The 18900-nt window shown below is 47.0% G+C and overlaps 1 protein-coding gene and 1 pseudogene across 1 annotated transcript; one reads left to right on the top strand and one right to left on the bottom strand.

Moving 5' to 3' along the window:
* Nucleotides 1-1261: 1261 nt before the first annotated feature.
* Nucleotides 1262-5617, bottom strand: LOC141043047 (uncharacterized; annotated as a pseudogene).
* A 9462-nt stretch (nucleotides 5618-15079) lies between these two features.
* LOC109734804 (uncharacterized) lies at nucleotides 15080-17979 on the top strand. Its single transcript, XM_020293988.4, has 2 exons — nucleotides 15080-15569; nucleotides 16839-17979. Exons 1-2 carry the CDS (start codon nucleotides 15230-15232, stop codon nucleotides 17645-17647), a joined length of 1149 nt encoding a protein of 382 aa, XP_020149577.1. The 5' UTR covers nucleotides 15080-15229; the 3' UTR covers nucleotides 17648-17979.
* The last annotated feature ends 921 nt before the right edge of the window (nucleotides 17980-18900 follow it).

Raw genomic sequence — 18900 nt, 5'->3', positions numbered from 1 at the left:
CCCGTGCCACGGCGACAGCTCGTGATTCTCGGCGGCAGTGGATAGAGCACGAAGGGCGTAGCCGGCGAAAAGGCGGGTAAGCGACTTCCGTGCAGGGCCCCAGGCGGGTTAACGGCGGGATCTGACCTAACGTACCGACGGCCGCGGGGGCCTCCACGTACGCCGCCCCAGCACAGCCGAACGCACCGGTGGTGGTGGTGGCATCGTCGTCGATCGTGATCGCGCCACGCGCGGCGCGCGATGAGCGGGAGTGCGGTCGCTGTCCGTCCGTAGCAGCTCCGGTTCTCTGAATCGGAAAGGCCATGGGGACTGCCGTACATCGACGGAAAATGGCATGTGTCTTATGAGTGAACCGTGGTCCATGCGGCGCCCGCCGTTTAGAGCTTATCGGCTGCGTGGTGGTGCCTCGTCAATTAGTTAGTTGTACTACGAGCATCAGATGTCGTCTAATTGTGCCGATGTGGAATGCTCCGTGGGAATTATGCAGAGTTCTTTTTTCATAATAAAGGGGGCAGAGATTCCTCAGCTGAATTATATTATAGTATTAAGCAAATGTCAACCATTTACAGTCGAGGAAACTGCATAAACACGCTGACACACGGGATCTGCCTTTTAGGTGAGATCGTAGGATCAACCCCAAAATTTCATATTTAGACAATTCGAAAATTCAGATTTTATTTTTTACAACACCAGCGGGGTATGCCTACAACTTAAAAAAAAGTCAAATTAAGCTATGAGTAGTGTCAACTTTAGGTGAATAGTATTTGACACTATTCACATCTGATTTTGTCTTTTTCTTTATTCTCTAAGTTAGTTCAAATTAGAAACTGAAACCTTTTGAGGTTGTACATCAAACATGGATGTGTGTCTGTAAATATTTTCATAATTTTTTAACATGTTTTGTACCTTTAAAAAGTTTGATCTCACATAATTGTGTCAATGGTTCATAGTTCGCCTCAAAACTTAAAGGAAATATTATGTGGGGTGGTGGGGATGTGAGTGGACGGCGAAATTGGCAAGAAATTTGACAATGACGAGTTTGTAAATTGGGTTGGAAGCGTTGAACCCTTTGGTCTCGGGCCGCATGTTTATATATTGGCAATGCTTTGGAGTACAAGTAGAGATCAGGGAAGGATCGATCTCAGGGAGAGTTCGGTACAAGAGGTAACGAGAGAGATGAAGAAAAGGAGATAGAGATAGATTACAGTTTGAATGAAATATCTCTATCCTATGTATTCTAACACTCCCCTCAATCTAAACCTCATGAACTTCGGTCAAGGTTGAGATTGTACTTAAACTCATCTAACCTCCTCACAGTGAGAGGCTTTGTGAAGCCATCAGCAAGTTGATCTCCAGTAGGAATAAACTAAATCTCGAGAAGCTTTCTAGCTACTCTTTCTCTGACAAAGTGGAAATCAACTTCAATATGCTTCGTGCGTGCATGGAAGACATGATTAGCTGACAGATAGGTTGCACCAATATTATCACACCATAGTCTGGCAGCTTTTGGAGTCTTAATTCCAAGCTCATAAAGTAGTGTTTGTATCCACATTACTTCAGCTGTGGCATTTGCCAAAGCTTTGTATTCAGCCTCAGTACTAGATCTAGAGACTGTAGCCTGCTTTCTTGCACTCCATGACACAAGATTGGATCCTAGAAATACAGCAAATCCACCAGTAGACCTTCTATCATCAATACATCCTGCCCAGTCTGCATCAGAGTAGGCAGTAACAAGCATAGAAGAAGACTTGGTAATCTGAAGTCCAAGTCCCTCTGAAAACTTAAGATACCTCAAAATTCTCTTAACTGCAGTCCAATGAGTAGTGCTAGGAGCATGTAAATACTGACATACCTTGTTGACAGCATAAGAAATATCAGGTCGTGTAAGTGTTAAATATTGCAAGGCACCCACAACACTCTTGTAATTTGTTGCATCCTCTGATCCAAGTGCCTCTCCACTTTCAACAGAAAGTTTTTCAGAAGTTGAGATAGGTGTACTCACAGGTTTACATTTTCCAAACCTACTCTCCTGAGTATATCAGCTGTGTATTTTTCCTGTGTCAGAAGTATACCATCTCTTATCTGTTTGACCTCTATGCCAAGAAAATAATGAAGATCTCCCAAATCCTTGAGAGCAAACTCCAACTTAAGATCCTTAAACAAACAAGTGGTGGCACTTGAACTTGAACTAGCAACTATAATATCATCAACATAAACTAGCACAAAAATAGTGACATTTCCTTTATTATAAAAGAACAAGGATGTGTCTGCCTTGGATGGTACGAATCCAAGTTGTTGTAGTTGCATGCTCAATCGTGAATACCAAGCTCTTGGGGCCTGTTTTAAACCATATAATGCTTTATCCAACTTACAAACATAATGTGGTGTACTCTGGTTTTCATAACCTGGTGGCTGCCGCATGAATACCTCTTCCTCAAGAACACCATGAAGGAACGCGTTCTGAACATCTAGCTGTCTAAGCTCCAACCTCTGGAAACAACAATAGACAAGACAAGTCGAATAGTAGCTGATTTAACAACTGGGATAAAGGTGTCCTCATAGTCAATGCCAAACCTTTGCTTAAAACCCTTAGCAACTAATCTAGCCATGTACCTGTCTATACTTCCATCAGACTTTTTTTTATCTTGTACACCCATTTACAGTCAATGATATTCATTCCACTTTTTGATGGTACTAGGTGCCACGTTTTGTTTTTCATAAGTGCGTCATACTCACTATCCATGGCTTCTTTCCAATCTTTATGAGCAAGAGCATCAACTAGATTAACTGGTTCACCAGCAGTAGTGAGGAAAGCACGTTTTTTATCATACCTGATGGTACCATCTTTGTATTATTTTTCCTTAGTAATACCTGATTGAGACCTTGTGTGACGCCTGATCATGCCCAGCCGCCGCGGGATCGCGCGCCAGATCTCCTGCGGGCGAAATCGGCCTCGGGATCGATCCGCCAGTCGAGGCGCTCCGCGTGTCGCCCGCTGAGCCCGTGCGGGTGGACGTGCGCGTCGGAGCCCGTGGGCTGGCCCCAGCCGCGGTCGGGCGGCTGGTCGGCGACCCCCTCGGGCCGTGGACTCGTGGCGAGCGGAGAGTCGCCCCCGCCCCCGCCTGGGTTGGTGGGCTCCACGTTGTCGTTGTCGGCCACCGGGTCACGAGCCGCCTCCGCCCGCAGCTGGAAGGAATCCTCCTCGGATCGTGCGCCAATGATTGCGCTGGCACCAGGATTTTCCTGGGATCGCACGCCAGATCGCCTGCTGCTGCTGGAGGGATCCTCCTCGGGGCTAGCGACGGCTGCGTTGGCTGTTTCTGGACACATAAAATCATGAGCTGCACCTGTACAAACATCATTAGAGGTGCAATTTTCTGTGGATTTGTTCACATGGTCAGCTTTAGATAATTCACCCCCGTGAGCAGATATTGTGTCAAAGTCCGGAAGAAGTGCTATTTCAGCACGAAGGAGCGCGCCTTCATTGGGATGAAGTTTGGCAAAAGGAAAGAGGGTTTCATCAAAAACTACATCTCGAGAAATATATATACGTCCAGTTGCAATTTCTAGGCACTTGTATCCCTTGTGTAGGTTACTATAGCCTAGAAAAACACATTGAGTGGAACGGAATTCAAGTTTATGATGATTATATGGACGTAAATTGGGGTAGCAAGCACACCCAAATATTTTGAGAGAGTTGTAGTCAGGTTTTTGATGATAGAGACGTTCCAATGGAGTAGAGTTGCCAATGACTTTACTGGAAAGACGATTAATGAGATATGTTGCTATAAGAAACGCTTCATCCCAATATTTTAGTGGCCGCATGAGCAAGTAGGGAGAGACAACTTCAACAACGTGACGGTGTTTGCACTCGGCAGAACCGTTCTGTTGATGAGCATGTGGGCAAGAAACATGGTGTTGAATGCCTATGCTACGGAAGAAAGAGTTGAGTTTTTCGTACTCCCCTCCCCAGTCACTTTGAACTGTAGGAATTTTCCTGTTAAAGTGCCTTTCAACAAGTTTCTGAAATTCTTGGAAGATAGAGAAGACTTCAGATTTATATTTGCGTAAATAAATCCAAGTGAACTTGCTATAGTCGTCAATAAAACTAACATAGTATTTATTTCATCCAAAGGAATCTCTTGCATGACCCCATACATCACTGAAAATAAGCTCTAAAGGAGCATGAGACACACTATTTGACTTGGGATAAGGAAGTTGGTGGCTCTTGGCACACTGACAAGCTTCACAAACTGACTCACTATTTTGACTGTGTGACAAAGAAAGTTTGTCTTTATTGACTACTTGCTTAACTATGATCGATGATGGGTGTCCTAATCTTTGATGCCACCTTGCCAAGGAGGGTTTGATGGCAGAATAAACTTGACGACGCTTGCGACTAAGTGCTCCGGATGTGATGGGGTAGAGCCCTCCAATGCATCTACCGTGATGAAGAAGTTCCCTCGTTGCCCGGTCCTTAATAAAAAAGTAACGAGGGTGAGTTTCAAGGAAGACATTATTATTCAGTGGCTAGACGAGACATAGATGCAAGGTTTTTGTCAGCTTGTGGAACATGAATGACGTCTTTAAGGACTAGATCACGTTTGAGATTAGGGGAATTAATGAAAGCTTGTCCAATGTGACAAATATCCATACCTCCACCACTTGCCACGGTGTGAATCTGGTCGCCGCTGTGGTATCTCTCTCGGAGCGCAAGTTGCTCTAACTCGCTGGTGACACGATCTGTTGCACCCGAATCCACGTACCAAATGCCATCTCCTCCTCCTTCTTCACGGATGGCAGCAGCAGCATGACGAGCGTCGGGGACGAAGTCTTCGTCATATCTGTGCCAATAGTCCATGACCTCATGGCCCGACTTCTTGCACAGTTGGCAGCGAGGACGGTGATTTGAGGAAGCACGGCGGCTATTGTTGCCGCCTCCTGAGTTGCTGCCACCACAAGAACGAGCGCCCTCACCCTGGTAGTTGCCGCGGCCACGACCGCCGCCATTGGCGTTGTGACTCTGTCCCTGGTGACCGTGCCCACGGCCGCACCCACGAGCCGGCGAGTTGATAGAGGACTGTCTAATGTTGGTGCCGTGAAGGAGAGTGAGGCGAGCATCAAAGCTCAAGAGCTGGTTGTACAACTCCTGAACCAAGACTGGCTCGACCCTAGCAGACAGGGCGGACACGACTGGATTGTAATCCAGAACGAGACCAGCCATGATCTTGGAGATGATCTCGGGATCGGGAAGAGGGACTCCGGTGCAGCATGCGACTTCATCTGTAAGAGTTTTGATTTTGCCAAGATATTCTGCCATGGACATGTTACCTTTCTTCAGGTTCGTGAGCTCGATGCGGGTGTTGATGACTTGACTTTGGCTCTGGGCGGCGAACATGGCGTTGATGGCGCTCCATACTTCGGCCGGCGTCTGGAGTGTGGAAACTTGAGCAAGGATCTCACGGGACAAAGATCCCATCAGATACCCCTGGAGTTGTTGCTGCTGTGCATACCAGAGAGTTCGGGTGAAGTTGACGACCTGTTCTTCTTTGCCATCTTTGGTGATGGTGAGGGTGGCCGGTGGTTTCGGACTCTTCCCGTCAAGGTGGTGCTCCATCTGTGCGCCTCTGATTTGCGGGAGCACGACGGCCTTCCATAGAAGGAAGTTTCCCCTTGTTAGCTTCTCCTGTGATGGCGGTACAAGAGGAACAGAGCTGCTGCTGGATGATGATGCGAAGGTGGAGGAGATGGAGGTGGAAAGCGCGCTCGTGGTGGAAGATAGGGCTACGGAGGAAGACATGATCTCGGCCGCGGGAAGGTAGCTAGATGCGATCTTCGATCTAGGAGGAAGATGCTCTGATTACCATGTAAATTGGGTTGGAAGCATTGAACCCTTTGGTCTCGGACCGCATGTTTATATATTGGCAATGCCTTGGAGTACAAGTAGAGATCAGGGAAGGATCGATCTTAGGGAGAGTTCGGTACAAGAGGTAACGAGAGAGAGGAAGAAAAGGAGATAGAGATAGATTACAGTTTGAATGAAATATCTCTATCCTATACATATTCTAACAGAGCTATCCTAGAAGGGCTATAAAATAGTTAGTTCACGTAAAAGAACATAACAGTTCATAATTTACGCAAGCATACCCTAGGCTAGGTCAAGTTTTGGTCAGGATTTGCATAGCTCAAGCTAAGAACGCCAAGCCTGGCTCAACCTGGCCTGTGGCCTAGGAAAGCGATAATTTGTAGTTTTAACATAATAATGAATCATTTGGAAGCAGGTATATAAGGGCATCTTCAACACCGATCCGCAAACCGGAGACCGCATTCGTCTACGGACACGGGGACCAGTCCGCGGACACTGATGCGGGAGCCGGTCATCCAAAGCTAGACACTATCCATCATCGAAACCACCCCCTCCCCCTCCCACCACCATTGCAACTACCATTCAGATCATTACTCCATAAGAGCCAGCCTCCCCACTCACAAGCACTTGGCTCATGTATGTCGTCGCTACATTCTTGCACCACATGGTCCATACGTCCACAAAAAAACAGAAATCTGGTAGTTTCTCATAGTGCACTAGATACTTTATCCTCTCTTTGAGAGTAATCGACACAAACCTCACCAAGGGCTGATTGACATCGACGAAAACCTTTACACGGAGTGAGCTTGATGGGTTTATCTTCCCTTCATTTACTACCACTGTAAAGGGTGGTTTTCCCACCTTCTTTGGCACCTTCGCTGCGAGTTCTTTCTTTCTTGTTAACCCATACGGCAGAGAGATGGAGGAGGTAGAGGAGAAAGGGGAGGGAGAGAAGTTAGAGGGAGAGGTAGGGGTAGAGGTGAAGGTGAGAAAGAGATGTTCGATAACATGGATTATACACCAGAGATGGTTAATGAGTTGGGTAGGGGAGTTAGGAAGAGGCTGGTTAGAGATGATGGCACTATAAATGTGAATGGGCAACCGGTGCCAAACTTACTAGGGAAGGTTGTTGGTACTATTTTTATGCTTGAGAATGGAGCAGGGGAGGAACCTGGGGTGTCGCTACCACCTGCGGGTACTCCAGGGAAAGTGCCTATTGTCAAAAGGAGAAGGCAAGCTAATGGTGGTGACCAAGGAGATTCAGATGTGTCCAAAACGGCGGCCTCCCTAGAGGAGGACCACCAAACCCAATGAATATCATCAATTGGAACTGTCGGGGAGGGGGGAATACCCGAACAATTCGAGAGCTAGCGACGTTTGTGACAAATCGTTTTTTTATGTGTGTGAAACTTGACAAAAGGTGGAAAGAATGAGAGGTAAAAGTGATCGGCTTGGCCTCCGTGGTTTTGAGGGTCTTGACAGTACAGGTTTAAGCGGTGGGTTAGCGCTTCACTGGCATGAACCTTGCTTGGTTAATATTATAGATAAAGATGACCACTATATTGATATTGTGGTACACATTATGGAATCAAGTGAACAGTGGAGATTGACTTGTGTGTATGACGAACCTCGAGTTGAAAAATCGCCATCTAATGTGGGTGAAGCTTCACTTCAATGAAGCCTTGTGGGACTTTGAACACTTCTCGGCAACATCGAGACCGAAAGCACAGATGATTACCTTCCGAGATGTTCTAGAGATTTGTGGACTTGTTGATCTTGGCTTCACGGGTGTGCCACATACATATGATAATAAGAGAGCTGGCAATGCAAATGTCAAAGTGGGGCTAGACAGGGTCGTGGCCACCAATGGATGGCGTAACATGTATGCTTCACATTTGGTTCATCATCTGACTACTCCATGTTCTGACCATGTTCCTTTGATGTTAAAGGGTGAGCCAGAAACTTCATTTGCCCGATCAAGATGTAGGTAGTATGAACTTTTGTGGGAACGTGATGCGGCTCTATCGGAGATCATTAAAAATGCTTGGAACTCGTTTGGTACTGTACAGAATCAGGCTCAATTGCATGATGCCCTGGGTTGTACTATGACTACTTTGAGGTCATGGGGTCGAGCAAAGTTAGGAAATATCAGAAAGGAACTAGAGAAGTCTCGTGCCCAGCTTGAACAATTGATGAACGTGAATGCAGACCGTCAGGAAATATGGAAGATAACTCATAGAATCAATGAATTATTGTATAGAGAGGAAATGATGTGGTCACAACGGTCTAGAATTTCTTGGTTGAAAGAGGGGGATCGCAACACAAAATATTTCCAAAGTAGAGTTGTTTGGAGGGAAAGGAAAAATAATATCAGAGAATTAAAAGATGGCAATGGAGTCTCACATTTGGCTGTGCAGACTTTGAGTAAGATGATCACAAAATATTTCTAAACAGTGTACTTGGTGGACCCTCGCCTGAATGCTTCGGCTTACTGGACTTAATTATGCCAAGAGTTACTGAGATGAATAATGGAAGGTTAACTAACCCTTTTACCGATGAAGAGATAGCCAATGCATTGTTTCAAATAGGGCCTTTAAAGGAACCGGGACCAGAGGATTTTCCTGCCCGGTTTCTTCAGCGCAATAGGGACACACTTAAGGTGAGTGTTATTGCTTCTATGAAGGGGTTCTTTGATTCACGTGTGATGCCTAATGGGGTGAACTCCACATCCATTGTGCTTATCCCAAAAATTTCAAATCCAACCAAGCTATCGGAGTGTAGACCAATTATTTTATGTAATTATTTACAAAGTCGTTTCCAAGTGTTTGGTAAACATGATGAGGACTATTTTGGATGGGCTTGTCTCTAAGGAACAGAGTGCTTTCGTTCCTGGTAGGATGATCACAGACAATGTGTTGGTTGCTTTTGAATGCATTCACCACATAAAACAGGAGAAAGATCCCACAAGGAGTTTTTGTGCTTACAAGTTGGACTTATCAAAAGCATATGACAGTAGGTGATGCAAAAGTTAGGGTTCTCGCACCGATGGGTCGACTGGATTATGGTGTGTGTCACATCGGTGAAATACTCAGTAAAATTTAACGGGACCCTCTTGAATTCATTTGCACCGTCGCCTGGGCTTCGGCAAGGTGATCTACTATCCCCGTTCTTGGTCTTGTTTGTCGCTAATGGACTGTCTGCTATATTACAGAATGGAGTCCAGTCAAATAATATTTCCCCTGTTAAGGTGTGATAATGTGCGCCTGGTATTTCTCATCTGTTGTTCGCGGATGACACACTGTTATTCTTCAAAGCCTCTCATATTGAAGCTACTAGAATAGAGGAGGGGCTTGATCTCTATGAACATTCTACTGGCCAGCTTTAAAATTATGACAAGTGCTCTATTTTTATTTAATTCGGCTTGTCCAGTGGAGGATCAGGGGCAGGTTAGAGAGGTGTTAAAAATTTCTAGCTCATGTTTTGGGAAAAATACCTTGGGCTCCCTACTCCTGAAGGCCGCATGTCCAAGGGATGGCTCCAAAACTTGCAAGCCAACCTGGTTTAAGAAGGAGTCTACATGCTTTTCTTGCACCACCAGGAAGGGAAGTGTTAGTCAAATCGGTTGCCGAATCATTACCAACTTATATTATGGGTGTATTTAAGCTCCCATTTTTAGTTTGTTATGATCTCACTAGAATGGTGATAAACTTTTATTGGGGATTAAGAGATGGGAAGAGGAAAGTCCATTGGAAAGCTTGGAAATTTTTTATACAACTAAAGAGTAAATGTGGTCTCGGATTTAGAGACTTTCGTATGTTTAATCAAGCACTACTCGCAAGACAAGCATGAAGACTCCTTGTTAAACCAGGTAGCTTGTGTGCTCGGGTTTTAAAGGCTCGTTATTATCCAAATGGTAACCTCGAAGACACGGTCTTCTCTGCTAATGCATCCTCATCACGGACAACAATCAGTCATGGCTTGCAATTATTGAAGAAGGGTTTGTTATGGAGGATAGGGAATGGTAGAAGTGTCCGGGTATGGAGAGATAATTGGATTCCTAGGCCATTTCCTTACAAACCAATCTCCCCACGGAGTAGGTTTAGGATCCGATTTATTTCAGATCTTATAAATGAAGCTGGAGCTTGGAAGGTGGATCTTCAAGAATATTTTATGCCCTGTGATGTGTAGGAGATACTTAAGATTAGAATCTCTCCACGCCTGGAGGATGATACTTTGTCGTGGGGTCCAGGGAAGATGGGCATTTTCTCAGTGCAAAGCGCATATAACTTGGCACTCGAAGAAGCTTCTTTGGAGGATACGTTGGGCTCAAGTACCGTACCTGATGGAAGCCTTGCCTATTGGAAATTGTTGTTGTCGTGCAATGTGATACGTCTCCGTCGTATCTATAATTTTTTATTGTTCCATGCCAATATTCTACAACTTTCATATACTTTTGGCAACTTTTTATACTATTTTTGGGGACTAACATATTGATCCAGTGCCCAGTGCCAGTTCCTGTTTGTTGCATGTTTTTGTTTCGCAGAATATCCATATCAAACGGAGTCCAAACGGGATAAAAACGGACGGAGATTATTTTTGGAATATTCGGAGAATATGGGAAGGAAAATCCACGCGAGACGGTGCCCGAGGGAGGCACGAGGCAGGGGGCGCGCCCCTGACCCTCGTGGGCTCCTCGTAAGGCGGTTGATGCCCTTCTTCGGCCGCAAGAAAGCTAATTTTTAGGAAAAAATCACGGCGAAGATTTCAGTCCAATCGGAGTTACGGATCTCCATATATATACGAAACGGTGAAAGGGCAGCACGAGAGAACGCAAAAACAGAGAGAGACAGAGAGACAGATCCAATCTCGGAGGGGCTCTCGCCCCTCCCACGCCATGGAGGCCAAGGACCAGAGGGGAAACCCTTCTCCCATGTAGGGAGGAGGTCAAGGAAGAAGAAGATGAAGGGGCCCCCTCTCCCCTTCTCTTCCGGTGGCGCCGGAACGCTGCCGTGGCCATCATCATCACCGCAATCTTCACCAACAACTTCACCGCCATCATCACCAACTCTCCCCCCTCTATGCAGCGGTGTAACCTCTCTCTCTTACCCGCTGTAATCTCTACTTAAACATGATGCTCAACGCTATATATTATTTCCCAATGATGTATGGCTATCCTATGATGTTTGAGTAGATCCGTTTTGTCCTATGGGCTATTTGATGATCAAGATTGGTTTGAGTTGCATGTTTTATTATTGGTGCTGTCCTATGGTGCTCTCCGTGTCGCGCAAGCGTGAGGGATTCCCGCTGTAGGGTTTGCAATATGTTCATGATTTGCTTATGGTGGGTGGCGTGAGTGACAGAAGCACAGACCCGAGTAAGTAGGTTGTTTGCGTATGGGATAAAGAGGACTTGATGCTTTAATGCTATGGTTGGGTTTTACCTTAATGATCTTTAGTAGTTGCAGATGCTTGCTAGAGTTCCAATCATAAGTGCATATAATCCAAGTAGAGAAAGTATGTTAGCTTATGCCTCTCCCTCAAATAAAATTGCAATAATGATTACTGGTCTAGTTATCGATTGCCTAGGGACAAATAACTTTCTCGTGACAAAAAGCTCTTTACTAAAACTAACTTAGTTGTGTCTTCATCTAAACAGCCCCTACTTTTTATTTACGCGCTCTTTCCTTTCTTGCAAACCTATCCAAACACCTACAAAGTACTTCTAGTTTCATACTTGTTCTAGGTAAAGCGAACGTCAAGCGTGCGTAGAGTTGTATCGGTGGTCGATAGAACTTGAGGGAATATTTGTTCTACCTTTAGCTCCTCGTTGGGTTCGACACTCTTACTTATCGAAAGAGGCTACAATTGATCCCCTATACTTGTGGGTTATCACAATGTTCTCCCACGGCCATCAAATTCGCTTGGAGATTAGCCACAGACTCCTTGCCGATACGGAAGAACAAATGTAAAAGGAATCTGGAAGTGGCTGCAATATGCCCAGTTTGCGAAACTAAAGAAGAGGACAACTATCACCCATTTTGTCGATGCCCTTTGACACATGAACTTTGGCGTTGCATGTCATCAATGTGGTCTCTACCAAGGTTACAAGAAGCTCATAATACAGGAAAGGAATGTATGTTGTCTCTGCTTGATCAAGCTTCTGAATTAGTAAGGAGCATGATACTGATGACATTGTGGAGAAGTTGGTATGTTCGGAATGAAATTCTCCATGACAAAAACCGTCGCCAATAGAGATTTCCAAGAGATTTTTATGCAGCTATTTTGGACTCCTTGCTAGCTATAAGGAATGAACCTTTTGCAGACCCTTGCAAGGGAAAGACGCCGGTAATTGATGTTGTCGCAAGCTGTTGTTCCCTGTATTAACCGAGCGGGAGTTGATCCTACTTGGATCCCTCCTCCTGTCGGGAAGGTCAAGTTGAAATCAGATGGGTCCTTTCCGTCGAATGGAATGGCGTATGCTGGTATGGTGTTGCGAGATGAGTCGGGAGCCATCATTTTTTCAGCATGCAGATCCTTGTTCTCCTGTAGAGATGCCTTGGAAGCAGAATTATGTGTGTGTATGGAGGGATTATCATCTTCTTTGATGAGAACCGAGTTACTTGTTGAAGTGGAGGTGGATTCCCTAGAGTTGATCAAGCTTGTGCAGTCCGGTGACAATGATAGATCAATGCTTATCTAGTTATAGAGGTTAAGCATATGATGAGCATCCGTGAGACTAGTATTACTCATATTCGTAGACCCGAGAATAAATTTAGTAATTGTTTAGCTATTTTCGCTATAGAGGAAGGTAGAACTATGACATGGTTAGGCTCTGGTCAGCCTAGAGCTTTAGAACTTGCTTCTTATGATTGTAATCTTGGTGGGGTTTGAGTAATGTAAGTTTCAATTCGCAAAATAAGATCTAGCCACTATATGTCTGACAATAAAAGGGCAATTTCAAATTCAAATACGTTTGATCCATAGTGCGGCGGATCACACCAGCACCGGATCACCTCATCGGAATCACAACCAAAAAGAGGCAAATATGCTTAGTTTGTACAGGCCCGATGACAAAAGGATATTGGTCCGGCTGTCCATGCAAATAATAGGATTTTTGCCCTGCGAGACCGCCAGTCTGAGCCTCCACGCTCAATCTGTCGTCGCTGTCGTGTACGTCGCCTTGGCCTCCGCCTCCTTCTCCGCTGTTGCCATCTCCTCCTGCTCCACCCTCTCCAACCCATCCTTTTGTCGCTGCAATCTCTTGTAATGAATGGCTTGCATAATGACTTATGGATTTGGCATGCTTTCTTTGGAATGACAGGTTCTCACAACGACATCAGTGTGCTTCAATGATCTCCCATCTCCAGAAAACTTTGTAATGGGGAATCGTCATCGTGCAACTACACTGTCAATGGTCGCGACCACAACTTGAGATATTATCTTGCCGATGGCATCTATCCTCAATGGGCGGCGTTTGTGAAGACCATAGTTGGACCACAAGGCAACAAACAAAGTCACTTTGCAACAATGCAGGGACCAGCTAGGGAGGATGTGGAGAGGGCACCCGGAGTGCTTCAAGCTTGATGGGGAATTGTTTATGGAGTTGCAATGATGTGGGAATCAGAAACTTTGTGGCAATTGATGACATGTGTTATTTTGCACAATATGATTGTCGAGAATAAGGTTGATGGGGTAGCCCAAACCAATGATTTTGAAGCGCCTAGAGAACAAGTTTAAATCTCGGAAGATCAAAATGCAAACCAGCATATGAACTTTCTGCGGATGCATCAGAATCTTTGAGATCATCAGATGATCTTATGGAGCATATATGGATCCATAGTGAAAACCAAAGAGCTAATGTTTGAGTTGTGCACTTAACATCAATTTTATGCAAGAACTATGTATTTTTGCTACCAACATTTGTTATTTACGCGTTACATTGACGTGTATGATGGACGTGCATCGATTTACATGTATTTGAGAGTTTGGATTTAAGATATATGGCTGTCAGGCATGACATATGAGCGGCGGGACACGTCCGACGGACATATTGCGGGCCGGATTTGCCAAGTCCGGCTGTTGTAGCATGTATTCCCTCCGTAAACTATTATAGTTATCTAAATGCTCTTATATTATTAGTTTACAGAAGGAGTAATAGATGCTGCAACTCCTCAAGAAACGGTAGACCCCATCAAACCAGTGAAAAGACCATGTTCCAACCACGCCTAATATTTTGCGAATGAGTCAAGGAGCGAGAGCAGCATGAGCAACATGATCCCGCTAAACATTGACCGGCCCGTTATCCATCCAACCTCCTCCGAGCATATCCCGTTATCCCTATGCTGAAGCAGTCCGGTCACTCGTCAGTGGCAACTCAACGAAACAATCCACCACCGTCGCGCGCGGTTACCTGAAGAAAGTTATACCACTACTACTACTAGACAGTTCGTTGGAAGGAAAACTACCCAAGGAAATGATCAAAATCGCGACGGGAAAAAGAAGAAAAGAAAGGTAGCGAAATGAGATAAGCACGCTCCACATAACGAACTGCTCCTCCTCGTCGCTGACCGCGTCAACCGGCCGTCCAGGGTGCGTGAACCACGTACGCGCTCCTCCCTCCCTCATGTCGGCGAAAGCGATCGGTACCGGAGCAAGTAGTGGAGCAGTAAGTAAATCTGACCCAAGCCTCGGCCCTCAGATAATACAACACGAGGCTGCGTATTCGAGCGACATCGAATGGATGGATCGGATCCAACGCTGCCGACCTATGAAACTGTGTGTTCGATCATGCGCATTGGCGACCGTACGGACCCCCGTTCACACCGGGGACTGCCTGGAATGTACTAGTAGTAGGCTAGTAGCAGCGTAAGTGGAAGGTACGTGAATTACCAAGAGACCTTCGTTAACTAAATTTATAATCCGAGGGGTAAAACTCGCACATTGCTTGACCGCCTCGGATCGTCAGAGGCAGGAGGAAGCTGAAGCTTTTTCTTCAGAAAAATAAACGAGAGCAGAGGAGGGACGAGGCTACAGCTGAACTGGCCTCTCTGCCTCCCCGTTTGAAACGAACATCTCATGACGGCTATTTCGCCACGTTTTTTCTTTCTTTCTCTTTCTCCCTTTCTTGCTTGCTGATTATTATTAGTGGCACGTACGTGCTCCGCCGCTAGCCTAGCTATATATGCGAAGGTCGCCCCCCGGAAATGTTCGAAGCGTTGAACGAAATTAAACGAGAGAGAGAGAGTGAGAGAGATCGTAGTAGCTCCCAGCCTCACGACGACTCCGCTCTGCTCTGCCATTTGAAAAGAAAGGTTCGGAGGGAGGCGCTGTTTTTTCTGCGCTGGGCGGGCGGCGGGCGACTTTGATGTGCTACGAGCTGGCGGACCAACGTGGACCGCACGGCAGCGGCGGCGGCCGGACGGTGAAGGGCGACGACGGCAGCGCCGGGGCGGCGTCGGGAATGACAATGGCGAGCCCGGCGGACCTCATGTCGGGCTACTACCAGGCGCAGGAGATGTCGACGATGGTGTCGGCGCTGTCGCGGGTCGTGGCGGAGGACGACCCGTGGGCGCCGTCCGGCTCCGGCGCCGGGCCGGAGGGGTGGGGCTGGGAGGAGCAGCAGGCAATGCACGCCGGCGCTGGCGGCGGCGGCGGCGGCGGCTACGTGCACGAGCTGGGGAGCTTCCCGTCTTCAGAGTTCGCAGGTAACAAACAGTCAACACACGCATGCTATTGAAGCTAGCTTGGCCAGGAAGAGTTTCTGAGTCTGCATGCTCTGCTTTTGCCTTGGATTTGATATTGCTCCACCGAGCTTCTCCGCACGATCTGCTTTTGCCCGATCGCATTCTTGCATGCTACTCCAGCTCGAAACGTGTCAGGCATGGGCAAAATCTCCTTTTTTAGAGTGTCTTTTATGCGATGCATTCAGAGGTTCATTACTAGTATCCTAATAAGCTTGTAACATAAAGGAAATGTCTATATCCATCGGTGCAAAACAGCAAGTTATAGTAATATTCTACAAGAATATTTTAGAGGTAAAAAACTAATATTGGCACCCCGGGCGTACACCATTCTTCTTATAACTTAACTTAACCAAGAAGACATTCGATGAAGTTCGAACCTTTACGTTTCTAGCTCTGATCAGGTCATAAAGAACCGGTGAACACGTGTACTACCAGTTTTGGTCAGTGCAGAGCCCTAGGCACAAAATGTGTTACGAAAAGAGTTATTTCTTGGAAATAATAGAGGAAAATGCGTGCGGAACATGCAAGCGCGCGCGAGTGTAACAAACTGGTCGTACGGACGAACGGCGTGCAGCTCAAAGTCGAAACGCTGGACGGAACCGAGGCGCCTGGATTCCTCGTAGCTGTCTAGCTGACATAAGGAAAATGAAACAAACCCTATCTCTTGTAATCCACTGCTGCACAGTTGTACGCCATTGAACCTAGTCTTGTAATCCACTGCACCTCTGCAACGGAACAAAGATACAGCTAAGTCTTCAGGTAGCATTTCATCGTACATACGTATAAAATACAGTGCATCTTCGTGTCAAGTAGGACATGTCAATATGTCATGGATGAGCTTGCGTGACGCGCATACAACACCGAGAATACGGTCGAGAGACTTCATTTCTTTCCTGAAAAGGCAGTTTTTTCCTTCATTTTCTTCTTCTTTTGCGACGAAAAGCGCTTCGAATTCTTGAGCTGGTGCTTATCGCTTTGCTGGAGCATGAATATCTTTTCTCTACTGCCTTCCAGTTCACATTCCTAAATTTAGCCCCTCGGTGATCGGGACGGACGCGCTTTATTAACACCTTGCAAATCGCGTTCCGGTGCATGCACATACACACACTGCATGCGCGAGTGCACAACTTGGAACACGCTTGCGCTGGCTCGCTTTGCATCCTATCTGCTTTCGCTTTGGCGCCCCGCCCCCGTGACACCATATAAATATGCTTCCGCGTGCGTGCGCAGGGTCGGATCAGAGCTCGGACACCCAGAGCGCGACCATGGAGGAACACCGCTCCCGCTCCCCGGCGTCGTCCAACGTGGTGGAGGCGCCGCGGCGGCGGTACCGCGGGGTGCGGCAGCGGCCGTGGGGCAAGTGGGCGGCGGAGATCCGGGACCCGCACAAGGCGGCGCGCGTCTGGCTCGGCACCTTCGAGACGGCCGAGGCCGCGGCGCGCGCCTACGACGACGCCGCGCTGCGCTTCCGCGGCAGCCGCGCCAAGCTCAACTTCCCCGAGGACGCGCGCCTGCACCCGGCCACCGTCGCCCCCGCCGCCGCGCCGGCCCGGGCGCCGATCGCCGCGGCATCGGCCTCGACGCCCGCCGTGTACGCCGCCGCCGGGCCGGCCTCCGACTACCTGCGCTACCAGATGCTCCTGCAGGGCAGGGGCGCCGCCGCCAACCAGGGCAACCTTCTCTCGTTCTACGGCGGGGGCGGGGGCGGCGCCATGTCCAGCTCGTACGGCGGCGGCGGCGGAGTCATGAGCAGCTCTTATGGCGGCGGTGCCAGCGGCGGCACCATGAGCGGTTTCCTGGGCTCCTACTACTCGTTCCCGTCCTCCTCCGTGTCGGTGGCCACCGTGCCGTCCTCCTCCTCGGCCTCCTCTGCGCCGGGCCACTACTACTCGTCGCCGCACGACTCGCAGCAGCAGCAGGGCGACGCGGCGGCGGAGTGGAGCTGGGAGAGCGCGCTGGCGCCCTACCCGGGGACGACGGCGGCGGCCTCCTGGTCCGACTCGAGCCAGCAGCCGTACCACCCGCCGCACACCCAATAGCGCAGCAATCGCAAAACCAAAGCCAAGGCCAAGATTCTGCGCCGTCTCTGGAAGAAAGAATAAGTTGTGTACGGATGGCGACGGAGACGGGCGCAGCAGCAGCAAGCAGAAGATCGAGAAAAAAACAAGCAGAAGAAGATCGAGAATGATGGCGTCACTCGCTGAGGGGCATGTGTTGATTGACAGCTATGGACGGTGCTCATTTTGTTCGTTCGTTGATTATTAGTTTGGGTGGTGGGGCGGGGTCGACCCGTTGTTAGTACTTTCTGTTTTGGTTATTACTGCAAATTAAGCGAAGAAATGGAGGTTTGGATACTTCAGGGGAGGTTAAATCAGTGTCTTTTGGGAAGCTTTAATCGTGTCGTTTGGGAAAAATAATGTTGCTGCGTAGATTTGTAGTGTGGTCTCTACTGCAAAGCATGGCATGGATTAGCAGCTCCGATCGATTTTTATTAGGAATGTACGATGATGCTATCTTAGAAGTGTCATGTAGGATACATGATGAGATGGAGGAGGAAGAACTCATACTAAGACAGACTTGTCTTCTTTTATATTTAAAAGAAAACAAGAGATGATCTTTTAGCATAATGTCTCATCATGTTTTTAGAAATAACTACAGTAATTACTAAGAAATGATTCATTGTAGACATTTTTTTGTTCATCTCTAAATTATATGCAAGACTTAAAATAAAATTATCTTATAATCATTGTATATGCCTTTAAAGAAACCACTGAATTCTAGTACAATGTTTGAACAAGAAGAGATCGTACTACGATACAAACGCGATCCATTCCACGGCCGGCCGATGGAAAAAAGATGGTGTCATGCTCGGCCTTCATGCCATTTTTTTTTTTTTTGCATTTGTGTGTGATGCCATTATTTTCCTTCCACTGACCTCTTTGTACAATGTTTAATTTTTTTTACGGGAAATTAGGGCGGCCTGTGCCAGCCTGAACTTATATTTGCTGGGGAGAGATGACGACATTCATGTAGTTACACAGGGTGAGGAAAAAGAAAGATTAAAGGGGAGGAGGGGGTACTGTTCAATTTGATGGGGGTTTTCATGTTTGAAGATAAAAACATGTATATATGTACACCTCTATATGTGAAAACCACGTCAATACAATCTTTTGGCACAACTCTAGAGCTCGAAGACAACTATTACACTTATATTAAAAGCGCACAGATGCAAGTGCATAGTCAATTCGGATCAAGTTTGCAAACCAAAGGAATGTCGAAGTCTTAGCATTTT

The sequence above is a fragment of the Aegilops tauschii genome, chromosome 3, assembly GCF_002575655.3.
Source record: "Aegilops tauschii subsp. strangulata cultivar AL8/78 chromosome 3, Aet v6.0, whole genome shotgun sequence".
Lineage (NCBI taxonomy): Eukaryota > Viridiplantae > Streptophyta > Magnoliopsida > Poales > Poaceae > Aegilops > Aegilops tauschii.
Note: the sequence above shows the minus strand (reverse complement) of the source record. Positions and strands in the feature narration are given on the sequence as shown.